Source organism: Medicago sativa, plastid, assembly GCF_051527215.1.
Source record: "Medicago sativa voucher I.S. Choi MD003 plastid, complete genome".
Taxonomy (NCBI): domain Eukaryota; kingdom Viridiplantae; phylum Streptophyta; class Magnoliopsida; order Fabales; family Fabaceae; genus Medicago; species Medicago sativa.
In genome coordinates, this window is record NC_042841.1 from 2501 (window position 1) to 18816 (window position 16316).

The 16316-nt window shown below is 32.7% G+C and overlaps 9 protein-coding genes and 7 non-coding genes across 16 annotated transcripts in view; 9 read left to right on the top strand and 7 right to left on the bottom strand. All coding sequences in view use genetic code 11, as the record gives it.

The window, feature by feature from the left end:
* matK (maturase K) overlaps positions 1 to 1155 on the bottom strand; it is a 1521-nt gene extending 366 nt beyond the window's left edge. Inside the window, exon 1 of the mRNA in view lies at positions 1 to 1155. This exon is cut by the window's left edge and continues 366 nt beyond it. Within this exon, the coding sequence (YP_009656269.1) occupies positions 1 to 1155 (1155 nt within the window).
* trnK-UUU overlaps positions 1 to 1916 on the bottom strand; it is a 2553-nt gene extending 637 nt beyond the window's left edge. Inside the window, exon 1 of the tRNA in view lies at positions 1880 to 1916. This is a non-coding gene — a tRNA (tRNA-Lys). The remainder of the gene's footprint in view (positions 1 to 1879) is intronic.
* A 599-nt stretch (positions 1917 to 2515) lies between these two features.
* rbcL (ribulose-1,5-bisphosphate carboxylase/oxygenase large subunit) lies at positions 2516 to 3943 on the bottom strand. Its single transcript has one exon. It carries the CDS (start codon positions 3941 to 3943, stop codon positions 2516 to 2518), a length of 1428 nt encoding a protein of 475 aa, YP_009656270.1.
* Positions 3944 to 4726: 783 nt separating this feature from the next.
* atpB (ATP synthase CF1 beta subunit) lies at positions 4727 to 6199 on the top strand. The gene has a single exon. The coding sequence runs from the start codon at positions 4727 to 4729 to the stop codon at positions 6197 to 6199; it is 1473 nt and encodes a 490-aa protein (YP_009656271.1).
* A 20-nt stretch (positions 6200 to 6219) lies between these two features.
* Positions 6220 to 6633, top strand: atpE (ATP synthase CF1 epsilon subunit). The gene has a single exon. The coding sequence runs from the start codon at positions 6220 to 6222 to the stop codon at positions 6631 to 6633; it is 414 nt and encodes a 137-aa protein (YP_009656272.1).
* A 149-nt stretch (positions 6634 to 6782) lies between these two features.
* Positions 6783 to 6855, bottom strand: trnM-CAU. Its single transcript has one exon. It is a non-coding gene; the product is annotated as a tRNA-Met (tRNA).
* Positions 6856 to 7023: 168 nt separating this feature from the next.
* trnV-UAC lies at positions 7024 to 7675 on the top strand. Its single transcript has 2 exons — positions 7024 to 7059; positions 7639 to 7675. It is a non-coding gene; the product is annotated as a tRNA-Val (tRNA).
* A 475-nt stretch (positions 7676 to 8150) lies between these two features.
* ndhC (NADH dehydrogenase subunit 3) lies at positions 8151 to 8513 on the top strand. Its single transcript has one exon. It carries the CDS (start codon positions 8151 to 8153, stop codon positions 8511 to 8513), a length of 363 nt encoding a protein of 120 aa, YP_009656273.1.
* Positions 8514 to 8555: 42 nt separating this feature from the next.
* On the top strand, positions 8556 to 9239 carry ndhK (NADH dehydrogenase subunit K). The gene has a single exon. It carries the CDS (start codon positions 8556 to 8558, stop codon positions 9237 to 9239), a length of 684 nt encoding a protein of 227 aa, YP_009656274.1.
* Positions 9240 to 9350: 111 nt separating this feature from the next.
* On the top strand, positions 9351 to 9827 carry ndhJ (NADH dehydrogenase subunit J). Its single transcript has one exon. The coding sequence runs from the start codon at positions 9351 to 9353 to the stop codon at positions 9825 to 9827; it is 477 nt and encodes a 158-aa protein (YP_009656275.1).
* A 689-nt stretch (positions 9828 to 10516) lies between these two features.
* Positions 10517 to 10589, bottom strand: trnF-GAA. The gene has a single exon. It is a non-coding gene; the product is annotated as a tRNA-Phe (tRNA).
* Positions 10590 to 10732: 143 nt separating this feature from the next.
* trnL-UAA lies at positions 10733 to 11170 on the bottom strand. Its single transcript has 2 exons — positions 11134 to 11170; positions 10733 to 10782 (listed from the first exon to the last, which is right to left on the bottom strand). It is a non-coding gene; the product is annotated as a tRNA-Leu (tRNA).
* A 1259-nt stretch (positions 11171 to 12429) lies between these two features.
* On the top strand, positions 12430 to 12502 carry trnT-UGU. Its single transcript has one exon. It is a non-coding gene; the product is annotated as a tRNA-Thr (tRNA).
* A 316-nt stretch (positions 12503 to 12818) lies between these two features.
* On the top strand, positions 12819 to 13424 carry rps4 (ribosomal protein S4). The gene has a single exon. The coding sequence runs from the start codon at positions 12819 to 12821 to the stop codon at positions 13422 to 13424; it is 606 nt and encodes a 201-aa protein (YP_009656276.1).
* A 223-nt stretch (positions 13425 to 13647) lies between these two features.
* Positions 13648 to 13735, bottom strand: trnS-GGA. The gene has a single exon. It is a non-coding gene; the product is annotated as a tRNA-Ser (tRNA).
* Positions 13736 to 13981: 246 nt separating this feature from the next.
* Positions 13982 to 15944, top strand: ycf3 (photosystem I assembly protein Ycf3). The gene is made up of 3 exons: positions 13982 to 14107; positions 14820 to 15045; positions 15790 to 15944. Exons 1-3 carry the CDS (start codon positions 13982 to 13984, stop codon positions 15942 to 15944), a joined length of 507 nt encoding a protein of 168 aa, YP_009656277.1.
* Positions 15945 to 16316: the final 372 nt, after the last annotated feature.

The following is a 16316-nucleotide window of genomic DNA, read 5'->3' on the forward strand; positions in this document are numbered from 1 at the left end:
CCCTAATACATTACAAAATTTCGCTTTAGCCAATGATCTAATCAGAGGAATAATTGGAACTATTATATCAAGTTTTTTGCTAAAAATTTCGATTAAAAATGTATTTTGCAGCATTTGACTCCGTACCACTGAACGATTTACCCGCACATTTAAAAAATAGCCTAAAAGCTGAAATGAATGTTCGGATAATTGGTTTATATGGATCGTTCTTGGTTGAGACCAAACATAAAAAAAACCTTGCCATAAATGAATAAAATAATGTTTCCATTTATTCATCAAAAAAGGCGAATTCTTTGAAGCCAGAATGCATTTTCCTTGATATCTAACATAATGAATGAGAGGATCCTTGAAGAATGTTAAAGTATACGAAAAATCCTTAGCAAAAACTTCTACAAGATGTTCTCTTTTTGCATAAAAAAAAATTCGTTCAAAAAAAACGCTAAAAGATTTTAATCGTAAATGAGAGGATTTATTACGTAGAAAAAGGAAGATAGATTCATATTCACATACATAAAAATTATAGAGGAACAAGAATAATCTCGGATTACTTTTTGAAAAAGTAGAAATCGAGTTTTTGGTAGTAATAAAACTATTCCAATTACTAAAATTATAAAGAAACAATCGTAATAAATGAAAAAAAGGGGCATCTTTCACCCAGTATCGAAGGATTTGAACTAAGATTTCCAGATGGATAGGATATGGTATTCGTATATCTGACACATAATTTAAATATGTAAATTTATCCTCCAAAAAGGGAAAAATGGAATGAATGGATCTCAAATTTTTATAAGATTTTATGATTTCTGCCTCCTCTAAGGAAGAGCTTTTTTCTAGGAAAAATGGAATTTCCACGACGATGGCAAAACCCTCTGATATTATTTGAGAATAAAAATTCTTATTATAGCCCCAAAATGGATTTTTGTTAGAATCATTAGCCGAAATGATTAAATGATTCTGTTGATACATTCGAGTAATTAAACGTTTTACAATTAGTAAACTATATTTACTGTCAGAACCTACATTTTCCACAAAAATGGATCTATTAAAATTATGACTATAAGCAAGTCCATAAATATACTCCCGAAAAATAAGTGGGTATAGGAAGTCCTGTTGGCGAGATCTAGCTCGTTCTAAATATACTTGATATTCCTTCATTTTAGAAATTCTATTTGGTCAACGGATCAGAGATTCATTGGATTATCAAATGATACATAGTGCGATACAGTCAAAACAAGGTATTCTATTCTATATATATATATATTAGAATTAAAAAAAACAAATATGAATAGATACCTAGAAAAAAAGTTAAAACCCATTAATGGACTATCTCCGCTCGCTTGTTCCATCTAATTGTTCTAGGACAACAAGCTAGTTAGAAATCCTTTATTTTTTGGACCAATCGCTCTTTTGATTTTGGAAAAAAATATCTTTATCAATATACTCTTTCTTTTACACATTTATTGCTACCCCATAACATAATGGGGAATAGCTAATAATTAGGACTCATAACAAAAATCCTTAATCCATTCGTTGGAAAAACTTTTTCCACAGCAAGCACTAATCCTTTTTTAACGTATAATTAGATGTGGTAATCATTCAAATAAAAAATGAAAGCTCGTTGCTTTTTGTTTCCCTATAATTGGAGCATCTAAGCTCTATCCTTTTATTAATTAAACCCAACTGAATTCATTTGTTCCGAGCCAACAATTCAAACGAAAATTTGGGCCAGGTCCAATAAAAATTTTTAGAATTCACCATTGATACGACATGCTGCTTTTTCCATTCATTCCTTTCTGGATCAGTCGTGGTCTTACAAACCCTACCGATGGTATGGATGAACCAATTAGTTCATAGAAATGTGTAAAAAATGGAGTCGCACTTAAAAGCCGAGTACTCTACCATTGAGTTAGCAACCCTAATAAAAAAAAAAATAGAAGGATGTGTATATCCAATCGCAATAAAAAAAAGATACAATTCTTTAATATTAAAAAAATGTTGCATATTACATTAAATTACAATGAAAAAACTTCTTGTTTGATACAAACTAAATACAACAATCCATTATTTGACGAAGTAAAAATAAATCTATGTAACATGAGTCAATCCATCTTTTTATTCACGATCGTATTATATTTGTTTGATACACTGTTGTCAATGTTGAAAAAAAAAAATACAATCGAGAAAACAAATAGAAAAATATTTATATTCTAATTTTTTATTTTAAAATATAAATTATTTCTATTTAATTCATTCTATTATATTATGATATTCAATTAGAATGCTATAATTATTAATTAGACTATATCTATTCCAAATCAAAAAATAGAAATTAAATAGAAAAAATATACCAATCGGAAAGATCCATAGGATTCATTATAGATACAAGAAGTATTTTTGTATTGTGTATTTTATTCGGCTCAATCCTTTTAGTAAAAGATTGGGCCGAGTTTAATTGAAATTAATAGAACGAATGATAATTACTGGATTACAAAGTATCCATTGCTGGGAATTCAAATCAAATAGTATCCATTGCTGGGAATTCAAATTTGATCTCCTTCCAGACTTCACAAGCAGCAGCTAATTCAGGACTCCATTTGGTAGCTTCACGGATAATTTCATTACCCTCACGAGCAAGATCACGTCCCTCATTACGAGCTTGTACACATGCTTCCAGAGCTACTCGATTCGCTACGGCACCAGGTGCATTTCCCCAAGGGTGTCCTAAAGTTCCTCCACCGAATTGAAGTACAGAATCATCTCCAAATATCTCGGTCAGAGCAGGCATATGCCAAACATGAATACCACCCGAAGCAACAGGCAGAACACCAGGTAAAGAAACCCAATCCTGAGTGAAAAAAATACCGCGACTTCTATCTTTTTCAATAAAATCATCACGTAGTAAATCAACAAAACCTAAAGTAATATCCCTTTCTCCTTCCAGTTTACCTACTACAGTACCAGCGTGAATATGATCTCCACCTGACATACGTAACGCTTTAGCTAATACACGAAAGTGCATACCATGATTTTTCTGTCTATCAATAACTGCATGCATTGCACGGTGGATATGAAGAAGTAGACCATTATCGCGGCAATAGTGAGCCAAGGTAGTATTTGCAGTGAATCCACCGGTTAAGTAGTCATGCATTACGATAGGCACGCCCAATTCTCTAGCAAATACAGCTCTTTTCATCATATCGTCAACTGTGCCCGCAGTAGCATTCAAATAATGTCCTTTGATTTCACCAGTTTCGGCCTGTGCTTTATAAATAGCTTCGGCACAAAATAAGAAACGGTCTCTCCAACGCATAAATGGTTGGGAGTTCACATTTTCATCATCTTTGGTAAAATCAAGTCCACCGCGTAGACATTCATAAACTGCTCTACCGTAATTTTTAGCGGATAAACCCAATTTAGGTTTAATAGTACATCCCAATAGGGGACGTCCATATTTGTTCAATTTATCTCTCTCAACTTGGATTCCGTGAGGAGGACCTTGGAAAGTTTTAACATAAGCAACGGGGATTCGCAAATCTTCCAGACGTAGAGCACGCAAGGCCTTGAACCCAAATACATTACCTACAATGGAGGTAAACATGTTAGTAACAGAACCTTCTTCAAAAAGGTCTAAGGGATAAGCTACATAAGCAATAAATTGAGTCTCTTCTCCAGCAACAGGTTCGATGTGGTAGCAGCGTCCTTTATAACGATCAAGACTGGTAAGTCCATCGGTCCACACAGTTGTCCATGTCCCAGTGGAAGATTCGGCAGCTACCGCTGCACCTGCTTCTTCAGCCGGAACTCCAGGTTGCGGACTTACTCGGAATGCTGCCAAGATATCAGTATCTTTGGTTTCATAGTCAGGAGTATAATAAGTCAATCTATAATCTTTAACACCAGCTTTGAACCCAACCGTTGCTTTAGTTTCTGTTTGTGGTGACATAAATCCCCCTTACAACTCATGAATTAAGAATTCTAGCAACAACAAGGTCTACTCGACATAACTTAGGAGTTAATAAAACCTTTCACAAATGATCGATCAACTAATATTATCAATTAATCCGAATGGTTCATTATTTAATTTAACCATGATATTTGATTTGGCAAATACATCATTATTCTATACTCTTTCATATGTATGGCGCAACCCAATCCTTTTTTTTTTTTTTCAAATTTCGAGCCTCTTATTTTTTTAATTTTTGATTTTTTTATTCTCAATAATAAAAAATTTACTCTTGACCTTGACAGTGATATATGTTGTATATGTAAATCCTAGATGAAAAAATGGGCAGAATTCGCCCACGAAAAGAAAAATAGGTAAAAAAATTGGCTAAGTATAAATCCTATGTATGCTGAGGAAATAAAAAATGAGATAGAAAAACTGAATCGTAAACAAAGTTCAGGTTCGAATTCCATAGATAATATAGATAATATAGATAGTATTGTCTATAATCTATAATGATAAACAAATGAAAGACTTTCAAAAGATTTCATCCAATTAAAATTTTCATAATGACTGGGTTGACTTTGAAAATGCATTCATTGAAATTGAATTGGTTGGGTGGTACCAAGAAAATCGATTATTAACTTACATTTCTTATTAACTATTAATTAATATTAAATATTAATTAAATTAACTGATCAACTTGCTTTGTTATCAAACATTTTTTTCTTGATTTCAATTTTTTTTTTTTTCAAAAAAAAAAAAAAACGGATATATTTTAATATGAGACTAACTCCTACCACTTCGGATACTGAGGTTTCTGGACTTGAAAAAAAAAATCTAGGACGTATCACGCAAATAATTGGTCCGGTACTCGATGTAGTTTTTTCACCAGGGAAGATGCCTAATATTTACAACGCTCTGATAGTTCAAGGTGGAGATACTGTTGGACAAGAAATTAACGTAACTTGTGAAGTACAGCAATTATTAGGAAATAATAGAGTTAGAGCTGTAGCTATGAGTGCTACAGATGGTCTAAAGAGAGGAATGGATGTGATTGACACGGGAGCTCCCCTAAGTGTTCCAGTCGGCGGAGCAACCCTAGGTCGAATTTTCAACGTGCTTGGAGAGCCTATTGATAATTTAGGTCCTGTAGATACTGGCACAACATCTCCTATTCATAGATCCGCGCCTGCCTTTATACAGTTAGATACAAAATTATCCATTTTTGAAACAGGAATTAAAGTAGTAGATCTTTTAGCTCCTTATCGCCGTGGCGGAAAAATAGGACTTTTCGGTGGAGCTGGGGTAGGTAAAACAGTACTGATTATGGAATTGATCAATAACATTGCCAAAGCTCATGGAGGTGTATCCGTATTTGGCGGAGTAGGTGAGCGTACTCGTGAGGGAAATGATCTTTATATGGAAATGAAAGAATCCGGAGTCATTAATGAAAAAAATATTGCGGAATCAAAAGTAGCTCTAGTCTACGGGCAAATGAATGAACCGCCCGGAGCTCGTATGAGAGTTGGTTTAACTGCCCTAACTATGGCAGAATATTTCCGAGATGTCAATGAACAGGACGTCCTTCTATTTATCGACAATATCTTCCGTTTTGTCCAAGCCGGATCCGAAGTATCTGCCCTATTGGGCCGAATGCCTTCCGCTGTGGGTTATCAACCCACCCTGGGTACTGAAATGGGTACTTTACAAGAACGAATTACTTCTACCAAAGAAGGGTCTATAACTTCTATTCAAGCAGTTTATGTACCTGCAGACGATTTGACCGATCCTGCTCCTGCCACGACATTTGCACATTTGGATGCTACTACTGTACTATCAAGAGGATTAGCTTCCAAAGGTATCTATCCAGCAGTCGATCCTTTAGATTCAACGTCAACCATGCTCCAACCTCGGATCGTTGGTGAAGAACATTATGAAACTGCGCAAAGGGTTAAACAAACGTTACAACGTTACAAAGAACTTCAGGACATTATAGCTATTCTTGGGTTGGACGAATTATCCGAAGAGGATCGTTTAACCGTAGCAAGAGCACGAAAAATTGAACGTTTCTTATCCCAACCTTTTTTCGTAGCAGAAGTATTTACAGGTTCCCCAGGGAAATATGTTGGTCTAGCAGAAACAATTAGAGGGTTTAAATTGATTCTTTCTGGAGAATTAGATAGTCTTCCTGAACAAGCCTTTTATTTGGTGGGTAATATCGATGAAGCTACTGCGAAGGCTGCGAACTTGTAAATGGAGAACAAATTCAAGAAATGACTTTAAATCTTTGTGTACTGACCCCCAATCGAACTGTTTGGGATTCAGAAGTGAAGGAAATTATTTTATCTACTAATAGTGGACAAATTGGGGTATTAAAAAATCATGCGCCTATTGCCACAGCTTTAGATATAGGTATTTTGAAAATACGCCTTACCAACCAACAATGGGTAACGATGGCTCTGATGGGCGGTTTTGCTAGAATAGGCAATAATGAGATCACTATTTTAGTAAATGATGCGGAAAAGAGCATTGACATTGATCCACAAGAAGCACAACAAACTCTAAAAATAGCAGAAGCTAACTTGAATAAGGCTGAAGGGAAAAGACAAACAATTGAGGCAAATCTAGCTCTCCGACGAGCTAGGACACGAGTAGAGACTATCCTAGAGGCTATCAATAGGTTCTAGTAACAAGTTGGTCCAGCAAAATAATTCAAAATTGAAAAAAATAGATAGAATAGAAAAAGATAGAAAATTCGAATAAAAAAAGAAAGGGTGAGTAGAAAAACTTATTAGATACCGGAATCAATGGTATCTAATAAGTTCTATCTATACCTTACCTACTATTGGATTTGAACCAATGACTCCTGCCGTATGAAAGCAATACTCTAACCACTGAGTTAAGTAGGTCATTTATCATCCTAAATAAAAAAAGTACCCATCTATCAGATCAATGGATTATAAATGTTATATTACTTAGAAACAATACCAACGCACTATCAATCAAAGAGATTCGATCATGTAATATTAATCTTGACAAGAATTTATTTATCGAATAAAATATGTATCAAAAGCACAAGGGCTATAGCTCAGTTGGTAGAGCACCTCGTTTACACACGCGCCAATGTTTTTTTTCATAGGAGTCCATCATGTAATTAAAAGAGTTGATCTTATTGAGAAATCCATGTCTTACTCCAGGAATAAAATAAGAGAACAATAGCCTGACAAAGGATTTAGACGTCAAATAAAATCCATAATGGATTTGAGATATTGATAAGGTGAATACTTAATCTATTCAATGCTAGGCAAATGAGTCTAGGGACCTCAAAAAAATTCTCTTTTCTTCCTATCTTAGGAACTTTAAGGTGTATGAAGTTTCATTTCCTATTTGATATTTTTATTTAAGTAGGTTGATAGAGAGTCCATTTAACTTTAGTTGATCCAGGCCAAAAGCAGACCTACGTCAGGATAACCTTCTTCTTTGAAAAACTTTGGTAGTGCTCTTAGATTAAAATCTAAAAAAAATAAATCAGAGCACAGGGAGTCATTTCCTTTTTCTTTGTGTAAAGAAAAAAGATGGTAGACTAATTGATATTTCTATCAGTTAATGAAAAAGCCCAATGCAAAAAAAAATGCACGTTGGGTTTTTAAAACAATTCAAATCATTTTGATAATAATAGTTTGATCTGTTTTACCGAGAAGGTCTACGGTTCGAGTCCGTATAGCCCTAATATTGCTACCTATACTACTCAGATTTATAGATAGTATAGATCCACTATCTATAATAGTAGATATATTTGATATAGTACTATATAGTATTTAGTACTATATTATATTAATTATATTCCATAGTATATGGAATACTAAATACTCCATACTTGTAATATTACTGGTTTAAATATACTATATTTTTAGTTAATTAGTATTATTAAAAATGAATCAATTTCTATTTGAATAGATTAATATTGGATAGAATAATATTTCTATTAGATTAGTATACTCAGATACTAGTATGAATTTGAATACTCAGATACTAGTATGAATTTGATCCGAAATAATGTAAATTTAATAAAATAAAAAGCATTTCTATTTAGTATTTAGATTAGATTAATTTTCATTAATCTAATAATTTGAAAATTGCAATTCAAATCGACTAAGAATTAAGAAGAATCCGGTATATTTTTCACATTCATAGGAGTACATTTATGTTTTTGCTTTATGAATATGATATTTTTTGGACATTTCTAATAATATCGATCTTTATTCCTATTTTGGCATTTCTGATTTCTGGAATTTTAGCTCCAATTAGAAAAGGGCCAGAAAAACTTTCTAGTTATGAATCTGGGATAGAACCGATGGGCGATGCTTGGTTACAATTTCAAATCCGTTATTATATGTTTGCTCTAGTTTTTGTTGTTTTTGATGTTGAAACAGTCTTTCTTTACCCATGGGCAATGAGTTTTGATGTATTGGGGGTATCCGTATTTATAGAAGCTTTCATCTTCGTCCTTATCCTAATTGTTGGTTTAGTTTATGCATGGCGGAAGGGAGCATTAGAATGGTCTTAATTCTTGAATATTTAGACAATTAAACAAAACATTGAGACAGTTATGAATTCCATTGAGTTTCCCTTACTTGATCAAAAAACCAAAAATTCAGTTATTTCTACTACATTAAATGATCTTTCAAATTGGTCAAGACTATCCAGTTTATGGCCACTTCTCTATGGTACTAGTTGTTGCTTCATTGAATTTGCTTCATTAATAGGATCACGATTTGACTTTGATCGTTATGGACTGGTACCACGGTCGAGTCCTAGGCAGGCAGACCTTATTTTAACAGCGGGCACCGTAACTATGAAAATGGCTCCTTCTTTAGTTCGATTATATGAGCAAATGCCCGAACCAAAATATGTTATTGCTATGGGAGCCTGTACAATTACAGGAGGGATGTTCAGTACCGATTCTTATAGTACTGTTCGGGGCGTGGATAAGCTAATTCCTGTGGATGTCTATTTGCCAGGCTGTCCACCTAAACCGGAAGCCGTTATAGATGCTATAACAAAACTTCGTAAGAAAATATCTCGAGAAATCTATGAAGATCAAATTTGTTATCAACGAGAGAATAGGTGTTTTACTACGAACCACAAATTTCATCTTGGACGCAGTACTCATACCGGCAATTATAATCAAGGATTATTTTATCAACCATCATCTATTTCAGAGATAACCTCTGACACATTTTTCAAATATAAAAAAGTTAACTATCCTCCGACAAACGAAAAAGTGAATTAAACAGGATCCTTTTGTACAAAATACAATAAGAAATAGCAAACAAGTCAATCTTCAAAAATTTCATTCTAATACCAAACTTATATAAAAAAAAGCAGGAGAAGTAAAAAAAAAATGCAGGGTCATTTGTCTGCTTGGCTAGTCAAACACGGAATAGTTCATAGATCTTTGGGTTTTGATTACCAAGGAATAGAGACTTTACAAATAAAGCCCGAGGATTGGCATTCGATTGCTGTTATTTTATATGTATATGGTTACAATTATCTACGTTCCCAATGTGCCTATGATGTAGCACCAGGAGGACTATTAGCTAGTGTCTATCATCTTACGAGAATAGAGTATAGTTTAGATCAACCCGAAGAGGTATGCATAAAAGTATTTGCCCCAAGGCAAAATCCGAGAATTCCTTCTATTTTCTGGGTTTGGAAAAGTGCTGATTTTCAAGAAAGGGAATCTTATGATATGTTAGGAATCTCTTATGATAATCATCCGCGTCTGAAACGTATTTTAATGCCCGAAAGTTGGATAGGATGGCCTTTGCGTAAAGATTATATCGCCCCCAATTTTTATGAAATACAGGATGCTCACTAAATGATAAAAATAAGAAAGTAATCCGCACTTCGACAACCCCAGATAGTCAAGAAATATCTGTATGTACATTTTCTTTTTGTTATAGATTCGACAGAATAATAGAGGTTTCATTCATATCTTCATTATGGATGGGATAAATAACAAAATGGATAAATAAAAAAGACAATAATATAGGGATTCATTGAGATTCTAAAATTGGATGGAACGATACTTAATTTAGGGTGAGCCAATAGGATGAACTGAAAAAGTTCTGTATCATTAACTATTTAAGATGTACGGTAACATCAATTAGATATCCGGCTACGAAAAAGAAAAAGTAGGATCAAATAAAATGAAAAGAAATGGACCGAATTTTTTTATAATGTATCTCAGATAAATTTTGACTATTCTCACCTCTGAACTTCCCTAGATTCAACTTTTTGGCCTTTCAACCAAGTAATTTTACGATTTGAATATTGTTAAAATAGTAACATTCTTTTTGGAGCGCAGAAAAAATCGAAACAAAATGGAATCATTCATTTTCAGACTAACTTTCTATACCTAGAATATACATCTATTCATTCTTTAGCTAGAAAGAGTATATCTCCGTACGCCTAGATAAATTATGTATGATGATCAAGACCACTAAAAAATATGTATCTATTCCCAAATTTTAAGAAATTTGGGAATAGATACTCATAGAAATGAATCGCCGGGAACCAGATTTGAACTGGTGACACGAGGATTTTCAGTCCTCTGCTCTACCGGCTGAGCTATCCCGACCATTCTTGACACATCACCCTAATTTTAGGAAATTACTTGAGTCTATGTCAACTAAATAAAAAAAAAAAAAAATACTTTTTGTTTTGAATTTTAATTAAAAAAAAGGGATATAGGATAAAAAATTAGCGGATTAAATGGGCTTTTGGGGATAGAGGGACTTGAACCCTCACGATTTCTAAAGTCGACGGATTTTCCTCTTACTAAAAATTTCATTGATGTCGGTATTGACATGTAGAATGGGACTCTATCTTTATTCTCGTCTGATTAATCCGTTATTCAAAAGATCCATCAGACTATGGTGGAGTGACTGATTTGATCAATCAATATTATTCTATTGAAAGAGTAAATGTTGTCAACTCCATTTGTTAGAACAGCTTCCATTGAGTCTCTGCACCTATCCTTTTTTGATTTTAACTTTCTGAACTTTTATTTATTTGTTTTCGGAAAGAAGGATTTGGCTCAGGATTGCCCATTTTTAATTCCAGGGTTTCTCTGAATTTGAAAGTTTTCACTTGGTAAGTTTCCATACCAAGGCTCAATCCAATTAAGTCCGTAGCGTCTACCAATTTCGCCATATCCCCCGTTTTTTTCTTTGAGATTGATATCATATCTCATTAGGATGTTTTTTCATTTGTATTATGAGAATTATATGATGGAACTGTTGAATTTATTAGAAACCTACTCCCATTTTTGGAAAAATTTCCTTCTATTTGTTTGATTGATTTTCTTTCATCTATATCAGATAGCCATATTTAGTCGAATCAGAAATGATTCTATTATCTGTGTATTCGCAATTCAATATACAGAGATATATACTACATTTATCTCTATTTTATATGTCCCTCCTTCTTTGATTTTTTGAGAGTATTTAGGATACTCTAACGTTCGATTCTTTTTTTCCTTAGAGCAGACAGATACAGACCTTATAATAACAAAACGAAAATCAAAAATCTATTTATTAATTTCAAATTTGACATTCATTTAGAAATTCAATAGAAATATCAAATTTCTATCGATACATTCTTTTTTATATTATACATAGTTCATCTTAATGCATACGAATTTTGTAATATAAATTACTGTTTACTGTAATCTAATTAGTCATTATTTAAAATTCTAAAAAATGAGACTATTTAAAATAGAAATTTTAATTTTAAGATAGTATTCCATATACTCTTTACTATTTTCTATATCTATTTATTTCTATATCTATTTATATAGAGTTTTTATATAGAATTTTATTTTAAGGTATTCTAATTCTAGAATATTAAAGAATATATAATATTAAAGAATATATAAAGAATATATATAGAAACAAATAATCTTCCTATCTAATAATCAGGATATCGGGATAAATACATATCTATATTTAGATATTCATATAGATTCGATGAAAATATGAATTCTATTCTATATTATTCTTGAAATATTAAAATAATCGAAATAAAGAAGCAAAAATATTCAAAAAATGAATAAAATGGAATTCAAAACAAAAAAGAGAATTTGACTATACGAATTAAAATGACGATATTGTTTTATTGATCAAAATTATTTGATAAATCGATCAAAATAGTATTCTATTTAACTATTAATATAGTATTCTATTTAACTATTAATTAAAATTCTTATCTTAAAATTATTCTGATTTTTAGGATATATACTAAAATATCAAATAAATAATAACTATTGGATAGTTTATATTTTTTCTATGTTTGTATTTATTTGATTATGATTATGATATAGTAATTTGGTTATGAAGAGCTAATATAAAACAATTAATAACTAAGATCCCAGTAGTTTAGGAAATAATTCCGATAAATCCACAATTTGTGTTATGAGAGCCCGCTTAGCTCAGAGGTTAGAGCATCGCATTTGTAATGCGATGGTCATCGGTTCGATTCCGATAGCCGGCTTTTTTTCTCTATTTGTTTTCATTTTTGACATAAGGGATAATCTCTTTTTATTTTAGGAAAAAAAAAAATGGGAGTTCCATTTCTCTAGAACAAATCAAGAAAATAACCTTCTTTTTTTATTTTCTATTTATTTAGATAGATATACAATAGAATAAAATTCGGATACTGATCGAATCTTTCCAGTTCTTTTTTGTAGTATAATATTTATAGTAAAATACTTTCAAGTAGATTTCGTTTGATTTATCATATTTGTTATTTAGTTTAGTTTTAATTTAGCTTTATGAGATTTTCCATTTTAAATTAAAAAGGAGTGTTTATGTCACGTTACAGAGGGCCTCGTTTCAAAAAAATACGTCGTCTGGGGGCTTTACCAGGACTAACTAGTAAACGGCCTACAGTTGGAAGCGAACTTAGAAACCAATCGCGCTCGAGTAAAAAATCTCAATATCGTATTCGTTTAGAAGAAAAACAAAAATTGCGTTTTCATTATGGTCTTACAGAACGACAATTGCTTAAATACGTTCGTATCGCTGGAAAAGCGAAAGGTTCAACCGGTCAAGTTTTACTACAATTACTTGAAATGCGTTTGGATAACATACTTTTTCGATTGGGTATGGCTTCGACTATTCCTCAAGCCCGTCAATTAGTTAACCACAGACATGTTTTAGTTAATGGTCGTATAGTAGATATACCAAGTTATCGTTGCAAACCTCAAGATATTATTACAGCGAAGGGTGAACAAAAATCTAGAACTCTGATTCAAAATTCTCTTGAATCAGCCCCCCGCGAAGAATTGCCAATCCATTTGACTCTTGATCCATTCCAATATAAAGGATTAGTCAATCAAATAATAGATAGTAAATGGGTTGGTTTGAAAATTAATGAATTGCTGGTTGTAGAATATTATTCTCGTCAGACTTAAACCTAATTAAAATATTAAATTAAGAATAATTTTGATCCGAGGATTTTCCCCCATTCATGTATAGACGTGGGTATAGGAAAATTGTTATTCCTTGCCCACTTTATTCCACTATTTTGTTTATTACAGAAAGAAATTAGGAATAGAGAATCCACATCAAAGTTGGAATAATGATATCTATTTGCAAACATTGAGATCAGTAACATTGATGAACTTGATAAGGGTGCGGAAAGAGAGGGATTCGAACCCTCGGTAAACAAAAAGCCTACATAGCAGTTCCAGTGCTACGCCTTCAACCACTCGGCCATCTCTCCTACATAATGATTATGCCCCTCGAGTGAATAGTGAGGCATACATATTCCATTTGCGTAGGCGCACATAATCAATTGAAACGAGCAAAAAAAACTTACTTCGAGGCCTGCCGTAAGATAAAATTATTTGATTAATTTGATTAATAAGTCCATTTTTACGTTATTTCGTACTGTATTGTACAATTCCTTTGTTTGGGGGATTCTTTTATCACGCGATAAACAATGAAATTTTAGAATGGATTGCTACCTATGACTAGATCTCGGATAAATGGAAATTTTATTGATAAGACCTTTACCATTGTAGCCAATATCTTATTACGAATAATTCCGACAACTTCTGGAGAAAAAGAGGCATTCACTTATTACAGAGATGGTGCGATTTGATTATTTTTTTTTACCTATCTCAGTCTAGAGAAAGAAAAAATTTTTGAAAAAAAAAAAACCTACGCTTGCTGAAGGTGAAGTTTGGAAATAAAACAATTAATCCCTTCTGTCGTGTATTTCCGATTAATGCAGCCTCATATGCTTCAATTTTAGGTTTATAGTATTAAGCGAAAGGTTATACCTATACCTATGGGGTTAGGTTAATCCTACTCCACTAGTACCAATAGGCGGCATGGGGGAAGAAGCACTACGCTTAGGAATCAACAACACTAGAAAACTTTGTAAAAAAAATAAATCCTTCCTTTCTTATCGGGATCGGGACTAACTAGAATGGTTGGGACAATAAACATCCATCTCGTTCTTATTTTGGATACCCATATAACCATCGAAGACTGTTGAAGTGACTAATTCCGGGAAATTTAGCAGCGTTGAGGACAAAGAAATTGTTGAAGTGACTATTTATCCATTTATCCAGTAATAACATACTTGATGTTAATAAAAGATCCTTGACAGGAAGGTTGGCTAGAGATTTCGTGTAAAAATACTAGTCCCGCTACGTTGATAATGAGAATATTGCAATCTTTTTGGATTTGATTCCATGGATGTTTATCATTATACACATAAAGGAGGAGCCGTATGAGATGAAAATCTCACGTACGGTTCTGGAACGGAGATTCTTTGAACCGAATGACGACCGTAACGGATGTCGGCTCAATCTGAAGGAAATTATGCGGAAGCTTTACAGAATTATTATGAGGCTATGCGACTGGAAATTGATCCCTATGATCGAAGTTATATACTTTATAACATAGGCCTTATACACACAAGTAACGGAGAACATACAAAAGCTTTGGAATACTATTTTAGGGCACTCGAACGAAACCCCTTCTTACCTCAAGCTTTTAACAATATGGCCGTGATCTGTCATTACGTGCGACTATCTCCACTATAGAAAAAAAGAAAAGAACGAACAACTCCACTAATACTAATAAAAAAATAAATACTAGACAAAAAAATAGGCTTTCTACATATATATATCGTTCGAAACAACGATTTTTATGAGCTGTAGCAAAGAAAGAAACTTCATAGAAGTCAAAATATGAAGAAATAGAATCTATATGCCTAGATACTTTTTTTCTATGGATAAAAGATCTAATTGATAGAGGAAGCACCGTAAAGATCAATTCACAAGGTTTTTGGCCGATACAACAAGAACTGCTTACTTATATGATGATAGATTAGGAATCTACTTATGTAATAAAGTGGATCCCCTAAGGTTGTGAGCAGCGGTGTAGTATCAGATCCCAAAGATAGTAAGTCTTTTCTTATGAAGAAAAGTCTTTCTCAAAGATTCTATAGAAATTGATATATCATATATGAAAGTATATGATATATGAAATCGAGATAGTTACCTTTCAGAAAATTTCAATAAGAACGAGCATTAGTGTTAATGTCGATGCTTTATTCTTCGGAAGGTAGGAAAAAAGATAAAACTAAAAACAAAGGATTCAATTCGTAATCCAAATTCAAGTTTGAAACTCATGTAATTAACCTCTTTTCTTGTTCTTAACTCCAGAAAAAAATGGAAGATAAAAAGAATTGACTGTTGAGCCGTATGAGTCAGGAAACTCTCAAGTACGGTTCTAAGGGAAGGAATTTACTCACCTATTCCGACCGCGGAGAACAGGCCATTCGACAGGGAGATTCTGAAATTGCGGAATCTTGGTTTGATCAAGCCGCTGAATATTGGAAACAAGCTATAGCCCTTACCCCTGGGAATTATATTGAAGCACAGAATTGGTTGAAGATCACAGGGCGTTTTGAATAAGAACACTCTGTTTATTATTTTCTTTTTTTTATTCTAATATTCTATTGATTCTATATTTTCTATAATTCTCTTTATATTCTATTCTCTATAGAGAATAGAATATAAAGAGAATCTTGAATTTGTTATAGTTTATTGTTTGTTGTCCTCATCAGTAAAATAAAACGGATCATTTCTAAATATAAAGCAACAAACAATCAAAAGATTTTCTTATATCCCTTCTAAAATCGTTCTATTTCATCTGATATTTCGTTATGTTCCTTAGTAATGCTAATAACTGCTCACGTGATTTGAAATAAAGTACCTAAGAATATCTTCTCTGTAAGATATGCAAGAAAGACAAAAAGTTTCATTTGTTCCATCTAGGAATCTCTA